At 36.7% G+C, this 25577-nt stretch overlaps 1 protein-coding gene across 2 annotated transcripts in view; it reads right to left on the bottom strand.

Annotated features, from left to right (window-relative positions):
- KCTD9 (potassium channel tetramerization domain containing 9) overlaps positions 1 to 25577 on the bottom strand; it is a 38923-nt gene continuing 13346 nt past the window's right edge. For both annotated transcript variants that reach the window (XM_023216758.2, XM_023216759.2), the window contains exons 2-12: positions 17821 to 17942; positions 15974 to 16017; positions 12261 to 12357; positions 11587 to 11645; positions 11254 to 11382; positions 8558 to 8625; positions 8375 to 8470; positions 7500 to 7649; positions 5489 to 5594; positions 4643 to 4776; positions 1 to 2114 (exon numbers count right to left, since the gene is read on the bottom strand). In XM_023216758.2, coding sequence (XP_023072526.1) covers positions 1998 to 2114; positions 4643 to 4776; positions 5489 to 5594; positions 7500 to 7649; positions 8375 to 8470; positions 8558 to 8625; positions 11254 to 11382; positions 11587 to 11645; positions 12261 to 12357; positions 15974 to 16017; positions 17821 to 17942 — 1122 coding nt within the window. In that variant the 3' untranslated portion in view covers positions 1 to 1997. The remainder of the gene's footprint in view (positions 2115 to 4642; positions 4777 to 5488; positions 5595 to 7499; positions 7650 to 8374; positions 8471 to 8557; positions 8626 to 11253; positions 11383 to 11586; positions 11646 to 12260; positions 12358 to 15973; positions 16018 to 17820; positions 17943 to 25577) is intronic.

Genomic DNA, 25577 nt, shown 5'->3' on the forward strand with positions numbered 1-25577 from the left:
TTTAAAGAAATAAATTTACTTTAATGGTACTTTCAAAAAGACTAATCCACAACAAATTAAGTTATACTGTATTTCCTTTGCTACCCAGAACCACAGGGCTGGTTGTCAACACATATTGAAGAAATGTAAGTAAAATACGGAAAGTGATGATTTTCAAAAGGAAGAGAAGAAACTCCTTTTCAACACTTTATATCATTTATTAATGCAGTATCCATTAGATCTAAAATCTGCAGTTTCTAAGCACACCATGTTTAGATCTTTCAGATCCTTCTGCAGTTTTAGGTTATTTCTACAGAGGTACCTTTAAGTGAATGAATAACACATTCTATAATTCCTGAAAATATAGTACAGAGTGAAATGATTTAAATATAATTTAGGCACATATTGATTATGAAAATAGATTATCTCTCAATACAATACTTCTCTGTCTTGGTAAAAATAATAAAGCAAAGAAAATAATTCATTTCTGAAGTTGCTTTCCTTCACCTGTAAAGGTCTGATCTCCTCCCACTATGCATATGTACCCTTTACTGTTAAGGAAAGCTTTGCATATGTAGATATACAAGAATAAGCTACGTAAATACTAAAGATATGTCATTCTCCCAAAGGAGACACAGGTGGTTTTCAATGATTCCTTGCCTCATGTTGATGAGTCTGTAGAATTCAGAACCCATTTGGACACAGCTAATATCCCTGCTCTTGGGGTAGAAATAAGGACACCAGGTCATTGGTAGGGAGGTACAGGCCCTTCCTCTGCTGCTGCAGAGAGATAATGACTCAAGAAAATTGGGCTAGAATTTGTTTAGAACATATATATATAATTAGAAGAATCGCAGGTGCTGACTGATTGGTATTACACCTTGGACCAGCCAAATGCCTTTATTTTTACTTTACATATATTTTTTGGTGGCTGTTATCAAATGCGTGTTTAAAATTCCTCATTCCCCACTGTAGGGTTCTAGCTGCAATTATATTACATTGCCTTTTAGCAGGCAACTCTACCATCTTCATTCATATATGCTTTGATTGCAGTAGCTCTGGATTTAGTATCTATTTCTAAGCTGGCCCTATGTAAACTATTCGGTATTTGAATTAAATGAATATTAATGATGCACCTTGGTTTTTTGGTTTTCAAGTGTCTTCCTATCCTTGTGATGATTGTATGAGAAAACTAGGCTAACAGTGTAAATAGATAGAATTGCTTGGTCTGGTGTTGAATGGAACTTGCCTAGAATGAAATTCTGAGAAATTCTCACCTATAAGTGTTGTAGTGATAGGTAAGTTCTTCCTCCATCCAGAGTCCCACTGTACCTTTGGAATGACAGTGATGTACAACGATGTCTTTCTTTCCACTCTGTCTCAATCAGTAAGAACTGGGTATTACTTTAATTTAGCTACTGTTTTGTCCTAAAAAGTAAACATTATAAAAATGAACCTGAAAAGAGTCTTAGGGAGTCTGATCTCACCATATTCATATGGTGTGACAGGTATTTAAAGAGAGGAGGCATCACTAAAGCTATTTATAAACCTGAACAACCTTTTCCAAGTTTTCATAAAGTTTTAACAATTTAAATATCCATACTGCATCTAGGTATTCAATAAATATAATTGCATATGTTGTGCTTTCCATAAATTAAAATCCTCAAATGCATCTCAAACCAAGATGGTATTTCCACATCATGCCTATTTAAAAGCAAATACAATAGATACTATTCCTGGTCATAAAACCAGGTAAACCCCCCTACCCCGTTCAAAAGGCAGCAATATCTAGTTTCCCTACATCTATTAAATGAGTGCTTTTCTGTTAAAAATCAGAAAATGGAAAAAAAGTCAGTTTTTTCCCTTATGCACCGCTCAGAACAAGCATAATCCTCTAAATGTTTTTTTTTTAATTTCCTTACAGTGTTATTTCTTCTAGACAACTGAGTGGGTGGAGAAAGAAAAGTGATAAGGAAAACATTTTCATCTTGTATATCTTCCTCCAGCCCCTAAAATTCTCATCTGACACTTTGTGACATGTGTAGTGGTGTCAGCATCTCTTCAAATATAGCTCCCTTCACGTTGGACCCTCTCAGGTTGGCTTCTTGAAGATCACACCCAGACAGATCACAATTCTGCAAGATGAAAACAATATTCACATAATTCATATATGGAGATTTCAGGCCTTATCTGTTTCTGCTCAAAACGATTTCTGGGGCAGATTAGGAAAATGTTCCTATACAATAAAACTCATTTAATTTCCAGAAAACTGATGATACACCACCCTAAATTAAGATGTTCTTGTATCTGTATTTGTTACCTCTAGTTAATGTTCAGGCTGTATATGTATAAACCAAGGTTAAAGAGGAAGCATGTCCTTTGTTCTTGCATATTTTATAATGAGACACTGAAAACAGGGGTCCCCAACCCGTGGGCCACAGACTGACACTGGTCCATGACCTGTTAAGAATCAGGCCACATAGCAGGTCACCAGTAGATGAAGCTTCATCTGTATTTACAGCCACTCCCTGTATGGCTCAAGTTATAGCCTGAGCTCCACCTGTCAGATCAGCAGGGGCATTAGATTCGCATGGGAGAGTGAAACCTATTGTGAACTGCACATGTGAGGAATCCAGGTTGTGTACTCCTTATGAAAATCTAATGCCTGATGATCTCTCACTGTCTCCAACATCCCCAGATGCGAATGTCTACTTGCAAGAAAACAAACTCAGGGCTCCCACTGATTCTACATTATGGTGAGTTATATAATTATTTCATTATATATTACAATGTAATACTAGTAGAAATAAAGTGCACAATAAATGTAACGCACTTGAATCATCCCAAAACCACCCCCGACCCTGGTCTGTGAAAATACTGTCTTCCACAAAATCAGTGCCTGGTGCCAAAAAGGTTGGGGACCATTGATTTAAAATACAGAATGGATTCCAACATAATAAATAAGTAAATATATATATATACACACACACACAACATTTTTTTTTTTTGGAAACAGAGTTTTGCTCTTGTTGCCCAGGCCAGAGTGCAATCTCGGCTCACTGCAACCTCCAACTCCAGGATTCAAGCGAGTCTCCTGCCTCAGCTTCCCGAGTAGCTGGGATTACAGGCACTCACCACCACACTCAGCTAATTTTTTGTATTTTTACTAGAGACGGGGTTTCACCATGTTGGCCAGGCTGGTCTCAAACTCCTGACCTCAAGTGATTCACCCACCTTGGCCTCCCAAAGTGCTGGGATTACAGGCATGAGCTACTGCGCCCAGCCCAAGGTAATAAATATTATCAAAACAATTTTACTATGATCCAAGAACAACAACAACAAAAGGAATGAGATGGGGGGAAGACTATTATTTTTTTAATCTGAAAAGATTTTACTTAATCAAATTGTGTAATACCTTTTTCCATTCCCTAGCCCTAGTATTTTTACAGCAAGGAACTGCCTTTCTTTTTAAAGCCCCAAAGGTATGTATATAATACAATGAGTTTTGACAGATGTACAGAATAGTGTAACCACCGCAATTTGAAGCTGTTTCTTAATTTCTCTTGAGATCACGGAGCTCAGTTAAGATAGAGATTCCAGTTAAGTCCCTGGATACGGTACGGGACTATAGTTAGAGAGAAGGGTGACTAAATGTAACCTCTTAGGAGAACAAATGTCAGCAGCTCACCCCTCAATAGTCAACCTGATCAGTCTTTGCAATCAGTTAGACAGAGGGAGGCTTTTGCTGCTAAGCCACTCTGAGTACACAGTAACTAAAACCAAGGCAAATAATATAATCTTAGGTGAAAGTAATGTAATAAATAATAAATAACTGTGCTTGTGATAGGATTATAATCTTAGGCCAATTCTTTTTGCCTTGAAGTTGAAAGGGGTCTGCTACTCTGCTACTGAGAGCTATCAAGAGATCTAGGCAAAAATATTAAGAAAAAAAATTAACAGCAAGCTAAATTTTGACATACTGTTCTCTGCTATCCAATTTACACCAGATTTCATAGCTACCAGCCACATGTGGCTACTTAAATGAATTAAAATTAAATAAAATTTAAAAATCAATTTCTCATCTGCACTAGCCACATCTCAAGTGCTCAACAACTGTATATGGCTGGTAGCTACTATACGGAAGAGCACCGACATAGAACATGTCCCTCCTGCACAAAGTGCTATTGGATGGTGCTGATGTAGACCTATCAACAGCTATCAAGTCTGCTAGCTAAACTGGCAAATTAAGAAGACATACGAATACAATTCTTTGAAAAAGATGACTAGGCAAAATTATAATCTCAGGCTGAAAACCAAAAAACATATGGTTCCAATTTTAAATAGACTTCCTGAACCTGATTTCAAACCTGGATATCATTTAAATTTCGCAAGTAGTTTAAGAAGTAATCTAGCCCATTTAATTCTGTTTGGAATTAAAATTTATGGAAAATGCAATACATTAGATAATGCATCTATCAAACTTATTTACTTGAGAAAAACTTAAGGAAAAGGAGAGAAATGAAATCAACTTAGTCTGAATGTCAGATGAGCCTTCCAATCCAGTTTTACCAACCAACTACTTTGTTTTGATTTCAATACATTTTGCATGAGATGCTTAGTAAGTCTAGAGTAATAAAAACTCTTAAAATGTTGGTGAACTCACCTCTAAATCAGTTCCTGCCAGAGTTGCTCCTCTGAGGTTACAGTTCTTCAACTTTGCATTTTTTAAGGTAGCCACTCTCAGGTTAATTCCTGTCATCTGACTTCCTTCCATATCCACACCTTTCAGATTAGCACCTACAGTGAACACATTCTGGGAGTAGTTTAACTTAAAAATATAGTTATCTACCTCCAACAAAACTGCAAGATGACTTAATGGAGGTCAATAATGACAGCCTCTTTTGACTTCTGGAAATGAATCTAAAATCTTGTCTCTCAACGAACTTATATATATATAAACAGTTCACTGATGAAAGAAGGGTTTCATCGATACTTTTGAGGGAAGAAATTTAGTTCTGTCTTATGATGGTTAGCACTTTCATAATATGCCTCTACAGGTTTATGATAAGGGAGTTAAGTAGTCTCCTAAATATACAAGTAAACAAAGTGATCAGTCACAGATAAAACAATAACAAATTAAGAAACAATAAATTAAATCTTAAAATGATTTTTATAAACTCCCTGGTTTTATGCAAAAGAAATTTTTCCTTTTGGTCAGTGTAAGAATATTTTATTCCATTTGAAAGTTTAAGATGTTGATATTTAATTTTCCAATTAAAACCTTATTAAATATTTGAGGCTTTATTTTTTCTGAGTCCTCAGTTTTGATTAGCATTTGACTGAAACCAAATGGAGGTATCTTACTGCTTTGGAAGTTCTCCAAATATGATGACAGAAGAAACCTTTTCCCTACAGTTATCCTGTTTCACCCTTAACAATTATTTTCCAGGGCTTTTTCCTTTACAGTCTGCTTCCTCCATAGAATAGGTATTTACAGAAAGGATCTCACCTTCTAAATTGGCTTTAAGACCAGAAGGATCCTCAAAATTACACAGTTTCAGGGATGCTCCTTCTGCATTAGAACAGAGCATCTTGACTCCCTGGAGATTTGCACACTGCAAAGAAAAGAGAAAAGTCCTGGTGGTAAGGTTCATAATTTTGTTCAAATTAGCTCAAACAGTAAAAGAAAAAATAGAAAAGGGGAAAAGGCTCAACTCAACACACTCATAATCAATTATTTTATGTTTACAATAAAGGCTTTTCTAATTAAATGCAGTAAGAAATGGGAACATTTGAAAGAAATTTTTTTTTTAAAGAACTGTTTTTTAAAAAATAAATGCATGCAATAGCATGCTCATTTTCCATGAAACATAATGGTTTAGATAAAGAAGTTGGGAGAGTCAGAACTATGACGTCTCTATCTCTATTTTTATAAACACACCTATGCATGACAATGAAATAGTCAAAATGTATGGGTAAGGAAGGCATACACTTGTTAGGGGTATGGATTTTCTTATTACTATGGGAATCTTAATGTTCTAAGTGAAATTATTGGTATTCTAAGATGCTACTACTGCCTTCAAGTCAGAGGTCAGAACACGAATGCCAGCATTTAAAGGCATTATTTAGCTACAAAACACTAACACGATGCTTTTTGGGTCTTTCTGCACCAACCATGGCTAAACATTATCAACCCTGAGCAGGCACATCACAATGCATAATGCAAGGCAGAGAGTAAAATGGTAGAAAACATATGTTTTAAGGCTTTTTTGTTTTGTTTTGTTTGAGACAAAGCCTCACTCCGTCACCCAGGATGGAGTGCAATGGTGCTATCTCAGCTCACTGCAACCTCTGCTTCCTAAGTTCAGGTGATTCTCGTGCCTCAGCCTCCTGAGTAGCTTGGATTACAGGCATGCACCACCATGCCTGGCTAATTTTTGCATTTTTAGTAGAGATGGGTTTTCACCATGTTGGCTAGGCTGGTCTTGACCTCAAGTGATCTACCTTCCTCTGCCTCCCAAAGTGCTTGGTTTACAGGCTTGACCCACTTCACCCAGCCAAGAGTTTTAAATTATGTTCATTTATCTCAAAGAGTTTTTGACAAACTTTTTTTTTTTAGTGCTTAACACAAACAAAGATGCCTTTCGACATTCCACTATTTAAAGACTAGGGCCTTCAAACTTTTTTTTGATGTTAGTCTTTTTCCTGTTTTGTTACTAACCTGACCCTTCATGATAAGACAGAATAAGAACAGTGAAAGTAACTAAAATGCATATTTGGTAGATTTTGTTACTAGCTCTGATACACGGCTTCATGGAGAAATAAGCTGCAGCTAATGAGTAAAACCCAAATTACAATAATTCAATAAATGACTACCAAAAGCAAGATGGTATTAATTCAAAAGACATACAGACATGGGCCTTGGTGGTAAGGAACTTAAAAGTTGTTAAAAATTAATAGATTTCATTGTTGGTCTGCATCTACCCTCTAACTTCAACTAAACACAGGTAACTGTTATAAATACATACATATACATTACATATAAATATACACATATATAGAGGGGGAAAAAGCCACTGAGATGTTAACTTCCACAAACTGATGCATACCATATTTATTTCAAAATATCTATCAAATAATTCTTGAGCAATAACATTTTCCCATTCCAGAAATGAGGTTGAACAGATTTCAAGGTTCCTTTCACTTTTACCTTTATAATTTGCTGAAAATACGAGTCCTGACAAAGTACAGTATATTGAGGAGATCAGGAACTAATTCCAAGATTTAATTTCTTTTTAGTTGCTAAACCTTTCAGGTCTATGTTTAATAAAGGATATCAAACCTGTAAAACCAAATTCATTTCACTTTCAGACCCTTTAGTCTTACATCTACATAATAAATTATCTGTTTTCAAGTAAAAGCTCCCATAAGACAGTTATAATTCCTGTCTCAAAGGCTCTTTGAGACTGTTCAATAGACTAAACATTTAATTTTCTCTTGTAGCCTAAAATGATACTTACGTCAAGAACTGATCCAGAAAGATCAGCTCGTTCAAGATTTGCACAGCAAAGATTTGCATGTGCAAGATTGCAGCGGCTTAAATTGGCCATTTTGAAATTAATGTATCGAAGGTCCAAACGAGAAAGATCAGCACCACTGAAGTTCAAACCCTGAAATAAAAAAGCACAAATTGTCACCATAATTAAATCGTCTGTTTGTATTACATTTAATTACTATAGCTAACCACCAAGTTTTTTTTAGAAGCAATTGGCAGTTCAGTTACTTGGAGTTTATTACAAAACATGATCAAAATGGACTTAGATACATGAAAGAAGTGTCCTTAAATAGGTTCCTCATAAAAGAAACTCTGTCAACATATACATTAGAATATAGCCTGGCTATAATTCATTTATGTGTAGAAGTTTCTAAAGAGGTATCCCTGTTAGTCCTATACCTGCTAATAAGTATTTAAACCTAATTAAATTTATATTATTTTATTAATTCAATAATTCAAAACAGTTTATCAGGCAAAAATGAATACTGTGGTCTTTAAAATCTGAAATGCTACAGTACACATAAGTAAAGTACCTGCCACTGATCGGACCATATATTGCAAATGTACAAATACTGACTTTTAAAAAACTGCTGCAATTTCCACGCATTATTCATAAACTGCTGCATGAGGTACAATTAGACAATTTAAAAAGGCTATTATTGCATCTCTTTTTGGTTAACCATTTCAGAACTAAATCAATGCTATGACCCATAATTAAATTAGATCTTGCACATAAAAGAAAAATAAAGCAAAATAACCCCAAAACACTAGAACAATGTAAAATTTTATTTTGCTGATAGAAATAATTCATGTAATTCATGTAAAATTCATGTTAATTACCTGGCATCGCAGTTCTGACTTGGTTGGAGTTGCTAGCAAAAATCGGACAAATTCCTTTCGGGATATTGGTGAATGATCCTCCGGTGGTTGAGAATTCTTGAAAAAGATATTAAGAAATCAGTGGAGTCTTTTGGGAGATAGCTACAATATATATAACAGTGGCTAATATAAAAACAGGCTTACCTTTATTGCCACTTCTAGGTGTTCAATCAATGAGTCAATACCAAAAAACCTTGCTTCTTCTAACACACCTATCAGAACAAAAATGATTCTGAAACAACTAATTTAGTGAATGTATTACAGTCATTTTAAATTTAGTAAAATACCATTAGTTCACATAATCTTAACATTTAATTGGCTTTTTAAGTGGAGCAGATCTGAACAGGTTTGCCACAAGTATCTTTTACATATTGAATCAGAAAATGATGGAAATGAATAAAAGTTTAAAAAGTACACAAAAGTATAATTCAGAAATCATTCTTATAGGAGAATAAATTTTAAAAATATTGGTAAATACTAAAAGAGGTTTCATTTATCATTTACTCTAACTTGGTAAAAAACAATGTACATCCTTTACATGACTTGGTATGTTTACTTATTCTAATCTGTTAATAAACATCATCAGAATGTGTGGGAATACATTTGGGTTCCATTGTCTTTCAAATGAGAAGGCCTCAATCAGTTGGCTGTTGACATGGTAAAAAACTACTTAGAACTCTGGAATTACAAAGAAAGTATCCGACATAATCCCTCCCTTCAAACACACGCTAATAAGGGTAAGTAGATATAGAAAACCACAAGCCGTTATTTGGGAAGAATAATACAATCTTTTCTGTGAAAACCAAACTCTATGGTCGATAATACAATTGTAAAACAAAGGTCATCCAAGGTACAGCATCCGGCTACCACTCTGGCATACAGGGTCCACATTTCCCCTTCAAGGGGCATCCAAAGATTATGCCATTCTGGTCGGATATATATCCCTGGTGGAAACCCAACACATTATAAAAGAGGTTCTTGTGGGCCACGCTGTCAATTTGCCAAGATCTGAGTAAAGCAGAACTCTTAGGGAATGCAGCCAGGATACGTTTCTAATTCTAGGTTTAGAATTAAATCTTTAAAACATCCAGAGAAGCCTTAGAAATACAAAAGACAGGCCGGGCACGGTGGCTCAACACCTGTAATCCCAGCACTTTTGGAGGCTGAGGCGGGTGGATCACTTGAGGTCAGGAGTTCAAGACCAGCCTGGCCAACACATGGTGAAACCCTGTTTCTACTAAAAAAAAAAAAAAACAACAAATATTAGCTGGGCATTGTGGTGTGTGCCTATAATCCCAGCTACTCGGGAAGCTGAGGCAGGAGAATCACTTGAACCCAGAAGGCACAGTTTGCAGTGAGCAGAGATCATGTCATTGCACTACAGCTTGGGTAACAGAGTGAGACTCTGTCTCAAAAAAAAAAAAAAAATCTGGATTTGAATCCCAGCTCTGCCACTCACTACTTTTTGGTGTTAGTGAAATTACCGTAGATTGTTTTAAAGCATATAATTACTCAGGCAATCTGTAAGGAATATAAAGAGTTTGGATGGAAACTGTACTAATTAAAAACAATGCTTTATAAAATGAATCCAGCAGAGAGCTCTGCTTTTTGAATACTTGCACAAATAAAAGAAATGGTTGAGAAACATGAAAAAGAAAAAACTAGCAAATCTTGGTAATAGCTTGGTTTGCAGATATGTGACAGAGCATGGATAAATATATTTCTGATGTTATTTTCTAGGCAAGTAGGATACAAAATGCTATCAATAATCCGAAGAAAAATTAAAATGGGAGAAATAGAAAGCAACAACAATTTAGTTACAAAGTTATAGAACTAGCTAAAAGGGTCAAATAATGTATTTTTTTATTTTTTATTTTTTGCAATAGGTACATGTTAAAGGGAATATAAAGTTTGTTATAGCAACACTAGAAGTTAGTGGGTGTTTCGTATTTCACTACAGAAACTGTAAGCTAGCAGTCCTTAGGCTGATTCTGATGTGTTCAGCATGTAAATGTTTTCAAAATAAAAACATGTCACATAAAATTTTAGATACCCAGGTTTCTTCAAAAACCAAGGTTCTGGCACTCTACATCTGTCCACATTGCACATGGCAATGATCTGCTGAAGCTGGCAGGCATGTGACCTCAAGATCGCCAACTGCTTACCACTCCTCAAGTACTAACATCACATCAACTTCAGTCACTTAGAGGCCTATTAGCATCCAAATGTGCAACCAGTGTTTTATAAGGGCTTTCGTCTACATCACCTCCATTAACCTTCACAAAAATCTTGTTATGTAGATAGGGTCGAGAGTGCTTTTAACACTCATTTTTCCAATATGACTCAGAGAAATTTCCCCAAGTTAGTCTCCCTAAGTTAGCAAATTGTAGAATGAAATCTCTAATTGAGAATTATGATTGCAAGGCATGATTTGCCCTCTTGACTACTCTAGTTCTCACATAATGTGGAGAATATCCAGAACTTGGAGCCAAGTTACATTCATAATTCAATTTTTAAAAAAGGAAACAACAAAATCGTTTAGTCACTTGTCATATAGAATCTATATCAGTTTAGAATATAAAGTTGATGTGTATGGTTTAGATATTTACCTATATGTACAAAGACTACCTACCTGAAGGACCACCTGTTCATGCCTAAATTTATTTCTACACCTATAAACACTCACATACATGAGAAAACATCTAGTTTAAAAAATAGAAAAAAAAATATACTTTTACTTTATGGAAATATACTGTCACTGAGTGAAACAAAGTTAAAATCTTAAACTTACAAAAATGTGAGTAGTTACATAATTATATTGAAAGTCTACATAAACTCACCCAATAAATTAATGCCGTCATTTACAATGAGCTGTCCATGACGCAAGTAGTTCAAAATGGGTTCAAAGTACTCAGGACTTCGGTCAATTAAGAAAGCTCCTCTATGATCTTGCTTATTTCCCCAGACACCTGTGTTACCATTATGATAGAGAAAGTACCCCATAAACAAAAAATAAAGTCAGAAATGTATGAGGAAAAAATTGCTTAATATATCAGTAAGTTTTTACTCTTAAAAAGTGACATAATTAGTAAGTACAGAAAGTCGGGAGTTATAAAGTCAGCACAGATACAAAACAGGTAAGATGAAATGTGAAACCAATGTATTACACTCACCTTTGTCCTTAAACATGTGGGCCAGCATACTGTCAGGTTCTTTATTCACTAAAGTGCTCCTAAGAATTCAGGGAAAAAAATTGATTTCTCCATTTGTCTTTATAAACAAACATATTTAAGTCAAGAGTATACTCGATCCCAGCTGCTCTCTCAAAAAGATGCATGCTACAACCTGGTAGGAGTAACGCTGGGAAACAAAAACGTGCAGTAAGTTGCCATTTATCAGATCCCTTCTAATCTGGTACTTCCTCTGATTTAAACATTGTTTTAGTTTCCTTTGCTTTAAACACTTCTCTGTCTATCCTGTTAGCAAACTATTACATAATAATATTCTTGATCTTCCAAACTTACATTTTTCTGCCCTTTAATAAAAGCAGTTGTAGCCTCTACAAATTTCAGTACTGTTAATTTTTACTTATATTGTGTGTCTATTACTCAATATCTAAAAAGCATGTTCTAAAACACTGAAGTGATGCCTTTTATGCTTTCTCAGGAATGAACCATGTTTTAACTTTTTTCTACAGAAAAACTTATAAAAAATGGTTTCAGATCACACAGTGTATTTAAGCAGCATTTGAGTATCTTTTTAGGGAATCAGCAAATTGAAGAACAAATGGTACACAGTGCTCCTTTTGCATTCTCTTTCTCTCTAACACACATACACACACACCTACCGTGTAGTTGTAAAGTACCGCCCTCCAACATTTAATGTCAGCCAGTCTGTGTGGAATCCTAACAATCCCTCAGGAGGCTTAGAATCTGTCTGAGGATCTAGAGATGACATGTAGAAAATAACACAAATATTAAGATTGGGGATTCTGGGAAGACGGTAATGGCATAATTTTTAAAACTGAATACGCACATAATAAAAGCATACCAGAGCTACTAGGACAGCAATACCCAAACCCACAGACTGCATCTAAAACAACACTAGGTGATAAGGTAGTCCCACCAATACCAACAGCTATAAGAGCAGCATGCTTTCAGCGCCTGTGAAAGAAAAAGCAGAGAGATGCAACAGGGTATATGATGAACCCATGAATGTCAAAGCCATCCACAGATACTGACTTCACTGCTTAGTAAGTCCAGCTGAGAACAACAGATTGAGATCACCCCAAAAGTGGGTGATGCAAGTACTTTGCAGTAAGATCTGATAGGGCTAAAAATAAACTCTCAAAACCAAATGGTCAAAACTCCATTGTATGGACAAAGCCCCACACTGATAACATGCTGAGAAAATAATCCAAGCTGAATGCAACAAAGACAACAGAGACTAAAAAAAAAAAGGACTCCAGACGAAAGTTAAGAGGTCTAATAGACCAGAATACATCAGAAAATGAGTTCTGTATGTTTTTAACACTTCACAAAAACAACAGAAAAGGGAACTCTAGAGCCATGAAATTAGAAAAACTGTCCTGTCAGCCCTCTTTTCAAGTTAAGAAAAACTAACTTCACATAAAAATGAGCAATACAAAAGGATTGATCAAATGTAATACGAAAGTGTTAAAATAATAATAATGTCCTTGTAGATAATGAAAACATGCCAGAAATACCCACAAAATAGATTAAAATTATAATCTAATATTCCAAAACATGCTAAAATAAGTTTATACAAGGTATAAAATAACAATATAAACCAGGATTTACAAATTCAGAAATGGGTAGCAAGAACTCCCAAGAGAATTAGAAATAAAAGAAAAACAATTTTTAAAATAAAGACTAAAGCAAAAGAAATACAAGAGTGATTAAACACAATAGACAGTGACTTAAGGGAAAGAAAAGGTAAAAAAGAGAATAGCTTGAAAAATTAAAAAGAAACGGCCACACATGGTGGCTCATAACTGTAATCCTTTGCGAGGCCAAGGCAGGTGGATTGCTTGAGCTCAGGAGTTCAAGACCAGCCTGGGCAACAGGGCAAAACCCCAAAACCCCATCTCTATAAAAAATACAAAAAAATTATCCGAGCATGGTGGCACATATCTGCAGTCCCAGCTACTGGTTGGGGGCTGAGGCATGAGAATCACTTGAACCCAGGAAGTTGAAGCTGCAGTGAGCCAAGATCACACCACCGCACTACAGCCTGAGTGACGAAGTGAGGCCCTGTCTCAAAAAAATAAATAAAATACAAAGAAAGGAAAAGAAAGTTTCAAATGTAAAAGACAAGTGTAAAAGATCCACCATACAGACAATAGAGTCCTGAAAGAAGGAAATCAAATCAAAGTGAACAAAATAAAAACGTAAACTTCAAGAAAACTGTACTGAAATTTTAAAATACATACGCTTGAAACTATATAAAGGATCCATCACATACTGAGAAAACCAATCCAGAACAACTCAGAACACCAAAAATATTCTACTAAAATTACTGTACTTTAAAGAAAGAGAAATATCCTTTGGGTGATCTATGAAAAATAATCACATAAGAAAGATCAGATTTTTTGAGACCAACACCTCAAGCCAGAATAAAATGCAGTAACATATTTAAGATATTCAAAGAAATATGATGTGAACCAAGGATTTTTCAATAGCTTCACTGGGGTATAATTAACATAGAACAAATTACACATACTAAAGTTTATAATAAGCGTTGACATATAATTTTATACCAAAATCATATAAAGATGGTGGATGGCAACGGCATCTTGCCACTGGAAGATGTCAGAGACTATTGTTCTCATAGTTTCTTGGAGAGAAATCTACTAGAGAACAAGTTTCAGATAACCACTGGAAACATAACAAAAGGATGGAGGTAACTGTACGCTTGAAGAAGCAAAACTAAATGAGAGTATAAAGGGAGACAGTATAGTATACAATGGCTGTATGTTCTGACAATGCAGAAACAATACAATTATTTTTAAGTAACGGGAGAAAGGATTTAACATATGAAAAATATTTAACTGTTTTTAGTAATTATATTGGTACTGAAAGTATTGGGTTTGTTACGCTGACATTTTTAGATGTGTTCCGTATGGGGTATAGTAAATGAGTAATTATGTGACATTATAATTCTATTAGTCCCTATGTCCCTGAAAGTCAGTATTATTGATATAGAAAAAGGAAACACAGATGTAAGAACAGAAGAGGAAAAGTAAAAACCTTATAATCCTTAATATAAACTTTAAGTATTAGTATGAACCCATGAGTTATTTCATCTATCCATATTTTGTTATATATGATATGTAAACTTTATATCCTATAACATATATACAAATTTTATCTCTACCTATATATTTTCAATTCTGTCCACCAAAAGGCATAGCAAGAATGATGAACCCAATAGCAAAGAGCCTCCCTAGCACCCAGATTTGTCTTGGAAAGACACCTCCCACTAAAAAAAATCAAGGCTTGTTGGAAAAATGTTGATCCAGGTCTGAGACAGGAAAAGGCTTTAAGATGAACACCTGTTATTCCAGATAACAAGAAAGCTATAAAATCCAACAGGGCTTGTTAAAAACACCTGAAGAGATTTCCAGTGGCCAAAAATTAAGACAATCTGAACATCAATAAATGCAGAGGATGAAAATATACCAAATATTTTAAAATCCATCAGTTAACAATAAAAAAAAAAACCTTAATTGATCATTTTTTATTGTGTTTGTATGCAGTGGACCAATTAAGTGATCGTTGCCTGCCAATCACTGTTAGGCCAATGGATAAAATAAGATGAGGAAAAGTTCTTACTTACAGTTTTAAGGTAGAGACAGACAGACAAGAGTATGCACTTACTTCTAAGTTGACAATTGCCTGTGCATAAATCCTGAGAACTACTTCCACTCACCAAATGCAATTAGTATGATGCTTTAAAAAATACTTAAATATTCAGAGTGTTGACTGTATGGATCTAAATACATCAAATACTTTATCTGACTTTTGGCCTTTTCTTTTGAGATACACAACTATAAGCTTTCTTCCAAATCAAAGGGTAGTGTGTGTGCACACCCGTGTTTGTGGTTGATACCAAGTTATTTTTTGACTGATCTGATCACTGTGAAATACTGTCAAACACTACTTATGCAAGCAATATTTACTCACAAATATGTAATACAACATGTTGAAAAATTTTGACATTTACTATCAAAGAAAAAATTTTGAAACAATTGTTTCTAAAATCAAAACTACCTTACTATGTTATAGTTAATGAATATGTACACCTCAAAAGCATTTTAAAGGCATGTAAAAGATGAAGCATCCATAATAAACTATGAACATATAGTAAAAAATTTAACATATACACCCAATGTAGAATCAAAAAGTGTGAAGATCTGAATATAGCCATAAGATCATTTTTTATGTTTAAGCTTAATAGCCCCATTTAAAGTAATTGCCATTCCATCTTGTTTTTTTTTTTTTTTTTTGGCAGATAAAATCGGCTTTTAAAGTCACTTACCAATAAATGGCTCTCCTTCACAAACAAACAAAACATCATCATCCCTGGGGAAATCAAAATTTAAAAAGCCACCATCAAAATCTAAAAATCACATTAATTATCTGTTGCTTATAGGAACTATTCCTTAGAATTATATAGACAATAGGTTTTGCTATCAATCTAGACTGCAAAGAAGCTAAGTTTCCAATGCTTTGTTTAGCTCCCTGAACTTAACTGTCTTTGAATTTAAATTTAAAAATAAGATCTTGCACATGAAAGTACTTTTGAAATGGGGGGGAAAATCCCACTACACAAATTATGTGAGTTCAGCTTTCTTATGAACTGAGAATGAATAATTATGCTCAAAGGATAGATTAAAGCCACAGCTAACTCCTCTTTTCTTCTTTACATTTTTTTATCCCTAAATCATTAGCTGTTGTGTGCTCTGGAGATGAAATAAACTGTCATATTAAATCTAGGAAAAATATAGCTGGAAGTAACTCTGCTGTCAGTGTTTACCCACTACAGATCCACCATACACCCAAATATAAATGGTTGCATATAACCCACAGTTCTAGACAATCAGTGTACATCCTCTTCCTCAACCCATTACACCAGATACTGTATTGTGAACCCAAAACGAATAAGCAGATATTTCATAGCTCAGAAGGCTTCAGTTATAACCTTCCATTGTAGAAGTTTTTATTTCCTATAGGACATCACAGGACACATTAAATTTTTCTAAGAAGCAGAGTTTGTGCTTGTTAAGGAGAAAGTTAGGTTGATGAGGATCATCATCCAACAATGTGACTCAGTTTTCCTTAGAAACTGAAAGAAGCTGAGAGATACATATTGAAAAACTCAGAAATTATCCAATTTATTTGGATTTAAAATGTAGTATATAGTATTTCCTACTTGTTCGCCATGCCAATTTACTTTTTTCAGATTAGTACAAAAATCCTTTTTTTTTTTTCATTAACAAAACCCAACTAGCTGTATGACCTGAGTGAGTCCTCAGCTTCACAGGTAATTCGTTTCCTCATTTGTAAAATGAAGGGTCTAGAACTGATTAACTGCAAAAGCAGTATATTATATTGAAAGGTCATTTTGATCTGGATTTATACAGAGACTTTGTATATTATTGTACGTTAAAGCATCATTATCTTCACAACATTGGTTAAAAAACTCATGCTTTGCCAATCAAATGGTATAACTCAGGCAAAGCAATTATAACATAACTGGCATAGTCAATACTTAATTTGTGTTCCCTTTACTATTTTCTTTGTTAAGCATCTTCCTGCTCCAAAATTCTCTGACCTCATGAAGATGAAGTAAGGTGAACTACACACTTGTTTTAAAGAGATGAATCTGCCTGGGATATTTAAAGAACAAACAAATAAGTCTATAATTATGGTGGATCACTGGTGATATCTCTACTTAGAATTATATCATATTTATAAAGTTTTCACAAAATCTGGCCTTTGTAATATTTATAAAATGCAAAGCATTTCTTAGGAAATTATTAACAAGCAGGTGCATATAAAAGTGAAGAGATGAATTAGATTTCTAATGTTAAAAACTGCATGTCTTATTAGATCCTTCTCTAGTACCACAAAGAAGAAATTCCTCATAGCCATATATGAACTATGCAGAAAGACTATCAGTATACTGAAATGTATACTAAGGGTTTTCTAGCTGATCAATACAGCTTAAGCCCAAACGATTTAAATTCCAAAGAGCAAATTCTAGGTAACCACTTGCCAAAATCCTGTATTCTTAACAGTGATTAAACTACTGCTTAAGGGAAACAGCATAGCACCAAGAAGTTGAGGCACACTGTTGACAGCTTATAAAAAGGTGAAGGTTACCTGATCAAAGCAATATCATCAATCAGTCCACCTTTCCCATTATATACACTGGTGGCTTTTATGCCGAGTTTACTGCTGGCCACAGAAAGCAAATCAGATAAAGTTCCATATACAGCAACCACCTGTAAATACACCAGATTAATATGAACAACTTATTTAGTAAATGTTATCCCAACAAGTTACAAACCATCACAGTAAAACAGGGCCAAAAAGAGTATCATATAAAAGGAGACTTCAAAAGGTTCTTAACAGTGCCCCCTTTTCTTCTATGACTCATTTATTCACTTGGTGCCTAAAATTGTCGAATCCTAAACTAGAACATAAGAAATCATCTCTGACCAAAACAATCTACAATCCTAAGGTATGTTAAATAGCGCTCCAGTTGTGAAGACAGACAGACCTACACTTCAATCTAGAGTCTGACATTTTCTAGCTATCAACTTGAGTCAACCTATTGATGCTTCTGTTGCTTTAACTAAAAATGAAGAAAATAGTAGCACCTACTTCAGAAGATTATTACAAGTTCATGCATAAGAGCTTAGCGAAGAGACTGAGACCTAGTAAGTCCCTATTATGCTGTCCTTTTATTATTTATTTATTTGAATGGTGCACCCTTAGAATAGGAGTCCACTGGTGCTGTTTATTATATTATTATCTACATCAACTACCATAGAAAATATAACTTCCTACCTCATTTATTTAATTCTTCATTAACTAAGCCAGATTTTAGCATCTAACATTAAGAATAGAGCAAAGAGCCGGGTAAAAATGAATTGATCTGTCCTGCTGTGAATCCAGCATTCTGATATATGTGTAAGATACATGCAACTGTTTAAGCAGGGGGGCTGACAATCTCTACATGTAAGTGAATTTTGTGTCCTGGTCCTAACTGTAACTATGGGTTCCCAGTGGCTGAGTTGTACAGTTGCACCATTATCAGTTATGACCTCTGAAAGTTAGGAATAAAAAGTAGAAGAGGGTCAGGCGCAGTGGTTCATGCCTGTAATCCCAGCACTTTGTGAGGCTGAGACGGGCAGAGCACTTAAGGCCTGGAGTTTGACCAGCCAGACCAAAATGGAGAAACCCTGTCTTTACTAAAATACAAAAATCAGTCAGGTGTGGTGGCACATGCCTGTAGCTACTCCAGAGGCTGAGGCATGAGAATTGCTTGAACCCGGGAGGCAAAGGTTGCAGTGAGCCAAGGTTGCACCACTGCACTCTAGCCTGTGTGACCGAGCAAGCCTCTGTCTCCCCCACAAAAAAAAGAAAAAGAAGTACGTGAAGAGCTAAACACGAAGCACAATCAGCTAGCTCATGGACGTCCCAAGATCATTATGTCAAGATGCCATGTGAAGTGAGCACTAAGGCTGGTCCTCTGTCCACCAGTGACTGGAATACAGTGGAGAGTTTCTAGTTAAATAAATAAAGTAAATGGAGGCCATAGAAAAAGCTGCTTGATAACAAAGAGTGTGCAGTTTTTCAAAAGCAGAGTACTCAGATTCCAAACTTTTTTCTCTTGGATTAGAAGGATGAAAGACAGAAGAGTTGCTGGGGCATTTTGGAAAGTGTTGAAGGCAAGAAAAATGTAAGTGGAACCAAGTGCATTATTAAAAATAATGCATAACCCAAGTGTCTATAAGCAGGTAATTGTATAAATATGGTATAGATATACAACTGAATATTATTCAGCAATAAGAAACAATGAGGCCAGGTACAGTGGCTGATGCCTATAATCCCAGCACTTTGAGAGGCTGAGGCAGGTGGATCGCTTGAGTCCAGGATTTTGAGACCTGCCTGGCCAACGTGGTGAAACATGGTCTTCACAAAAAAAAATACAAAAAGTAGCAAAGATGGTGGCACATCCCTGTAGTCTCAGCTGTTTGGGAGGCCAAGGTGGGAGGATGACCTGAGCCTGCCAAGTCAAGGCTGCAGTGAGCCAAGATCACACCACTGTACTCCAGCCTGGACATGATGGGACGGAAAAGAAAAAAGGAAAAGAGAAAGGAAAGGAAAAAGAAAAGGGAAAAGGAAAGGAAAGGAAAGGAAGGAAAAAAGAAAACGAAAGGAAAGGAGAAGAGAAGAGAACAGACATGAATTTTGACACGTTACAACATGGATGAACCTTTGTGACAGTATGCTAAATGAAGTAAGCCAATAAGAAAAGGATAAATATTCTAAGATACCACTCACATGAAAGTACCCAAAACAGGCAAATTCATAGAGACAGAAAGCAGAATAAAGGTTACCAAGGCATAGATGGGAATGGAGAGTTATTTCTTAATGGGTACAATTTGTTTGGGATGATGACCAAGTACTGGAAATAAACAGTGGTGATGGTTACACACATTACGAATGTAAACAATGTCAATGAATTACACATTTAAAAAATGGTTAAAATAATAAATTTTGCCCTATCTTTCATCACAATAAAAAAATAATGCAAAGCACTAGGCGCAGTGTCCTACACACAGCAGGCTTGCCACAAATAATTAAAGCCTGAGAAAAATATGTCCCCCATATTTCCTATGATTGTTCACCTCTGCAACACAGTGAGGAATTCTGTAATTGCATTATACACATTCCTGGGAAAAAGGTAAGAGAAATATAGTACCTAGGGCATTGCACACGGCAAAGCTGGGGTTGTGTTAAGGCAAAGAGCATGAAGAGAGTAAAGACAGAGAAGAGAGAAGCAAACATGCAAAGGAGCAAGAGATTGACCAAAGCAGATACAAAACAACTTCTGCAGTCAGAAGGTGCTGAGAGGAGGGTAAGAAGTACCTCTTTCCCAATTCAATGTTCTTGGCATAGTTGCCATTATACAAATAATTTTCTAAATCTTTCGTTTCCCCTTTATTTACCTCTGGCCCTTGTATCTCAATATGGCTTTCTTTTGCCTGATATCCCCTCCTTGCCCTAACATCAACTTTCTTCCTCAGTATCTCTTTCACTGCTCTCTCATCCATACCATAAAACAGATGCAAGTTGAATGCACCTGCCTGTATTATCCTTCTGTGATTAACATAATATTATAGCTTAAGATCTTATATGACTTATTCAAAATACACTAACTTGAATTGTTGTCTACTTCCATAGGATTGACTTGGTTTTTCTGTGGGTCAGTTGTCTTCCGATGAAAATAAAGGCCACCTGTCATGTTTTAAAGCTATGCTGTCCAATGTGGAAGCCACGAGCTTCATGAGTCTATTTAAATTTTAGTTTATTAAAATTAAAAGTTAAAATGCAGTTCCGTCACACTAGCCACATTTCAAGTGTTCAACTGCCACACTGGCTAGTGGTTCCCATATTGAATAGCACAGATTTCCATCATCTCAGTAGTTCTATCAGACAGTGCCATTCTAAAGAGCAGAATAAAATGAAGAAGAAGGAAAAAAAAAAAACACTATTTTAATTCTATTAGGCTTTCCCATGACATAGGAACCCAAAGTAACAAATTGATGAAATACAACTCAAGACCTGTTTGTTGTTTTATTCAGAGAGTTAGGATGTTGCCATCTTCCATTTCTTCCCTACTGAAGTTAAATGTGACCAGATGAGAGAAAAAAAACCACACATACTGTTTGGCAAGGACTATTCTCAAGGCAATCAAAGTACAACAGGTGTCTCCTTGAAGGCTGTAAAACTACTAAAGGAGCACAGTCTAGGTATAAACTGAATTCAACTTTTATTTTATTGCCACTTAAATCAATCTTAATAAAGTATCGGGGGGCGGAGCAAGATGGCCGAATAGGAACAGCTTCAGTCTCCATCTCCCAGCGCGAGCGACACAGAAGACCGGCGATTTCTGCATCTTCAACTGAGGTACTGGGGTCATCTCACTCGGGAGTGCCGGACAATCGGTGCTGGTCAGCTGCTGCAGCCCGACCAGCGAGAGCTGAAGCAGGGCGAGGCATCGCCTCACCTGGGAAGCGCGAGGGGGAAGGGAGTCCCTTTTCCTAGCCAGGGGAACTGAGACACACAACACCTGGAAAATCGGGTAACTCCCACCCCAATACTGCGCTGTAACACCGGCACACCTGAGATTATATCCCACACCTGGCCGGGAGGGTCCCACGCCCACGGAGCCTCCCTCCCTGCTAACACAGCAGTCTGCCGCAATCTAACCGCAAGGCAGCAGCGAGGCTGGGGGAGGGGCGCCAGCCATCACTGAGGCTTAAGTAGGTAAATAAAGCCGCTGGGAAGCTCAAACTGGGTGGAGCTCACAGCACCTCAAGGAAACCTGCCTGTCTCTGTAGACTCCGCCTCTGGGGACAGGGCTCAGCTAAAGGAGCAGAAGCCTGTGAAACGCGAACGACTCTGTCTGACAGCTTTGAAGAGAGCAGTGGATCTCCCAACACGGAGGTTGAGATCTGAGAAGGGGCAGTCTGCCTGCTCAAGTGGGTCACTGACCCCTGAGTAGCCTAAGTGGGAGACATCCCCCACTAGGGGCAGTCTGACACCCCACACCTCACAGGGTGGAGTACACCCCTGAGAGGAAGCTTCCAAAGCAAGAATCAGACAGGTGCACTTGCTGTTCAGCAATATTCTATCTTCTGCAACCTCTGCTGCTGATACCCAGGCAAACAGGGTCTGGAGTGGACCTCAAGCAATCTCCAACAGACCTATAGCGGAGGGTCCTGACAGTCAGAAGGAAACCTATCAAACAGAAAGGACACCTAAATCAAAACCCCATCAGTACGTCACCATCATCAAAGACCAGTGACAGATAAAACCACAAAGATGGGGAAAAAGCAGGGCAGAAAAGCTGGAAATTCAAAAAATAAGAGCGCATCTCCTCCTGCAAAGGAGCACAGCCCATCGCCAGCAACGGATCAAAGCTGGTCAGAGAATGATTTTGATGAGATGAGAGAAGAAGGCTTCAGTCCATCAAACCTCTCAGAGCTAAAGGAGGAATTACGTACCCAGCGCAAAGAAACTAAAAATCTTGAAAAAAAAGTGGAAGAATTGACAGCTAGACTAATTAATGCAGAGAAGGTCATAAACGAAATGACAGAGATGAAAACCATGACACGAGAAATACGTGACAAATGCACAAGCTTCAGTAACCGACTTGATCAACTGGAAGAAAGAGTATCAGCGATTGAGGATCAGATGAATGAAATGAAGCGAGAAGAGAAACCAAAAGAAAAAAGAAGAAAAAGAAATGAACAAAGCCTGCAAGAAGTATGGGATTATGTCAAAAGACCAAATCTACGTCTGATTGGGGTGCCTGAAAGTGAGGGGGAAAATGGAACCAAATTGGAAAACACTCTACAGGATATCATCCAGGAGAACTTCCCCAACCTAGCAGGGCAGGCCAACATTCAAATTCAGGAAATACAGAGAACGCCACAAAGATACTCCTCCAGAAGAGCAACTCCAAGACACATAATTGCCAGATTCACCAAAGTTGAAATGAAGGAAAAAATCTTAAGGGCAGCCAGAGAGAAAGGTCGGGTTACCCACAAAGGGAAGCCCATCAGACTGACAGCAGATCTCTCGGCAGAAACTCTACAAGCCAGAAGAGAGTGGGGGCCAATATTCAACGTTCTTAAAGAAAAGAATTTTAAACCCAGAATTTCATATCCAGCCAAACTAAGTTTCACCAGTGAAGGAGAAATAAAATTCTTTACAGATAAGCAAATGCTTAGAGATTTTGTCACCACCAGGCCTGCCTTACAAGAGACCCTGAAGGAAGCCCTAAACATGGAAAGGAACAACCGGTACCAGCCACTGCAAAAACATGCCAAAATGTAAAGACCATCGAGCCTAGGAAGAAACTGCATCAACTAATGAGCAAAATAACCAGTTAATACCATAATGGCAGGATCAAGATCACACATAACAATATTAACCTTAAATGTAAATGGACTAAATGCTCCAATTAAAAGACACAGACTGGCAAACTGGATAAAGAGTCAAGACCCATCAGTCTGCTGTCTTCAGGAGACCCATCTCACATGCAGAGACATACATAGGCTCAAAATAAAAGGATGGAGGAAGATCTACCAAGCAAATGGAGAACAAAAAAAAAGCAGGGGTTGCAATCCTAGTCTCTGATAAAACAGACTTTAAACCATCAAAGATCAAAAGAGACAAAGAAGGCCATTACATAATGGTAAAGGGATCAATCCAACAGGAAGAGCTAACTATCCTAAATATATATGCACCTAATACAGGAGCACCCAGATTCATAAAGCAAGTCCTTAGAGACTTACAAAGAGACTTAGACTCCCATACAATAATAATGGGAGACTTCAACACTCCACTGTCAACATTAGACAGATCAACGAGACAGAAAGTTAACAAGGATATCCAGGAATTGAACTCATCTCTGCACCAAGCGGACCTAATAGACATCTATAGAACTCTCCACCCCAAGTCAACAGAATATACATTCTTCTCAGCACCACATCACACTTATTCCAAAATTGACCACATAATTGGAAGTAAAGCACTCCTCAGCAAATGTAAAAGAACAGAAATTATAACAAACTGTCTCTCTGACCACAGTGCAATCAAACTAGAACTCAGGACTAAGAAACTCAATCAAAACCGCTCAACTACATGGAAACTGAACAACCTGCTCCTGAATGACTACTGGGTACATAACGAAATGAAAGCAGAAATAAAGATGTTCTTTGAATCCAATGAGAACAAAGATACAACATACCAGAATCTCTGGGACACATTTAAAGCAGTGTGTAGAGGGAAATTTATAGCACTAAGTGCCCACAAGAGAAAGCAGGAAAGATCTAAAATTGACACTCTAACATCACAATTAAAAGAACTAGAGAGGCAAGAGCAAACACATTCAAAAGCTAGCAGAAGGCAAGAAATAACTAAGATCAGAGCAGAACTGAAGGAGATAGAGACACAAAAAACCCTCCAAAAAATCAATGAATCCAGGAGTTGGTTTTTTGAAAAGATCAACAAAATTGACAGACCGCTAGCAAGGCTAATAAAGAAGAAAAGAGAGAGGAATCAAATAGACGCAATTAAAAATGATAAAGGGGATATCACCACCGACCCCACAGAAATACAAACTACCATCAGAGAATACTATAAACACCTCTACGCAAATCAACTAGAAAATCTAGAAGAAATGGATAATTTCCTGGACACGTACACTCTTCCAAGACTAAACCAGGAAGAAGTTGAATCCCTGAATAGACCAATAGCAGCCTCTGAAATTGAGGCAACAATTAATAGCCTACCCACCAAAAAAAGCCCAGGACCAGATGGATTCACAGCTGAATTCTACCAGAGGTACAAGGAGGAGCTGGTACCATTCCTTCTGAAACTATTCCAATCAATAGAAAAAGAGGGAATCCTCCCTAACTCATTTTATGAGGCCAACATCATCCTGATACCAAAGCCTGGCAGAGACACAACAAAAAAAGAGAATTTTAGACCAATCTCCCTGATGAACATCGATGCAAAAATCCTCAATAAAATACTGGCAAACCGGATTCAGCAGCACATCAAAAAGCTTATCCACCATGATCAAGTGGGCTTCATCCCTGGGATGCAAGGCTGGTTCAACATTCGCAAATCAATCAACGTAATCCAGCATATCAACAGAACCAAAGACAAGAACCACATGATTATCTCAATAGATGCAGAAAAGGCTTTTGACAAAATTCAACAGCCCTTCATGCTAAAAACGCTCAACAAATTCGGTATTGATGGAACGTACCTCAAAATAATAAGAGCTATTTATGACAAACCCACAGCTAATATCATACTGAATGGGCAAA

This window comes from Piliocolobus tephrosceles, chromosome 7 (genome assembly GCF_002776525.5).
Source record: "Piliocolobus tephrosceles isolate RC106 chromosome 7, ASM277652v3, whole genome shotgun sequence".
NCBI lineage: Eukaryota > Metazoa > Chordata > Mammalia > Primates > Cercopithecidae > Piliocolobus > Piliocolobus tephrosceles.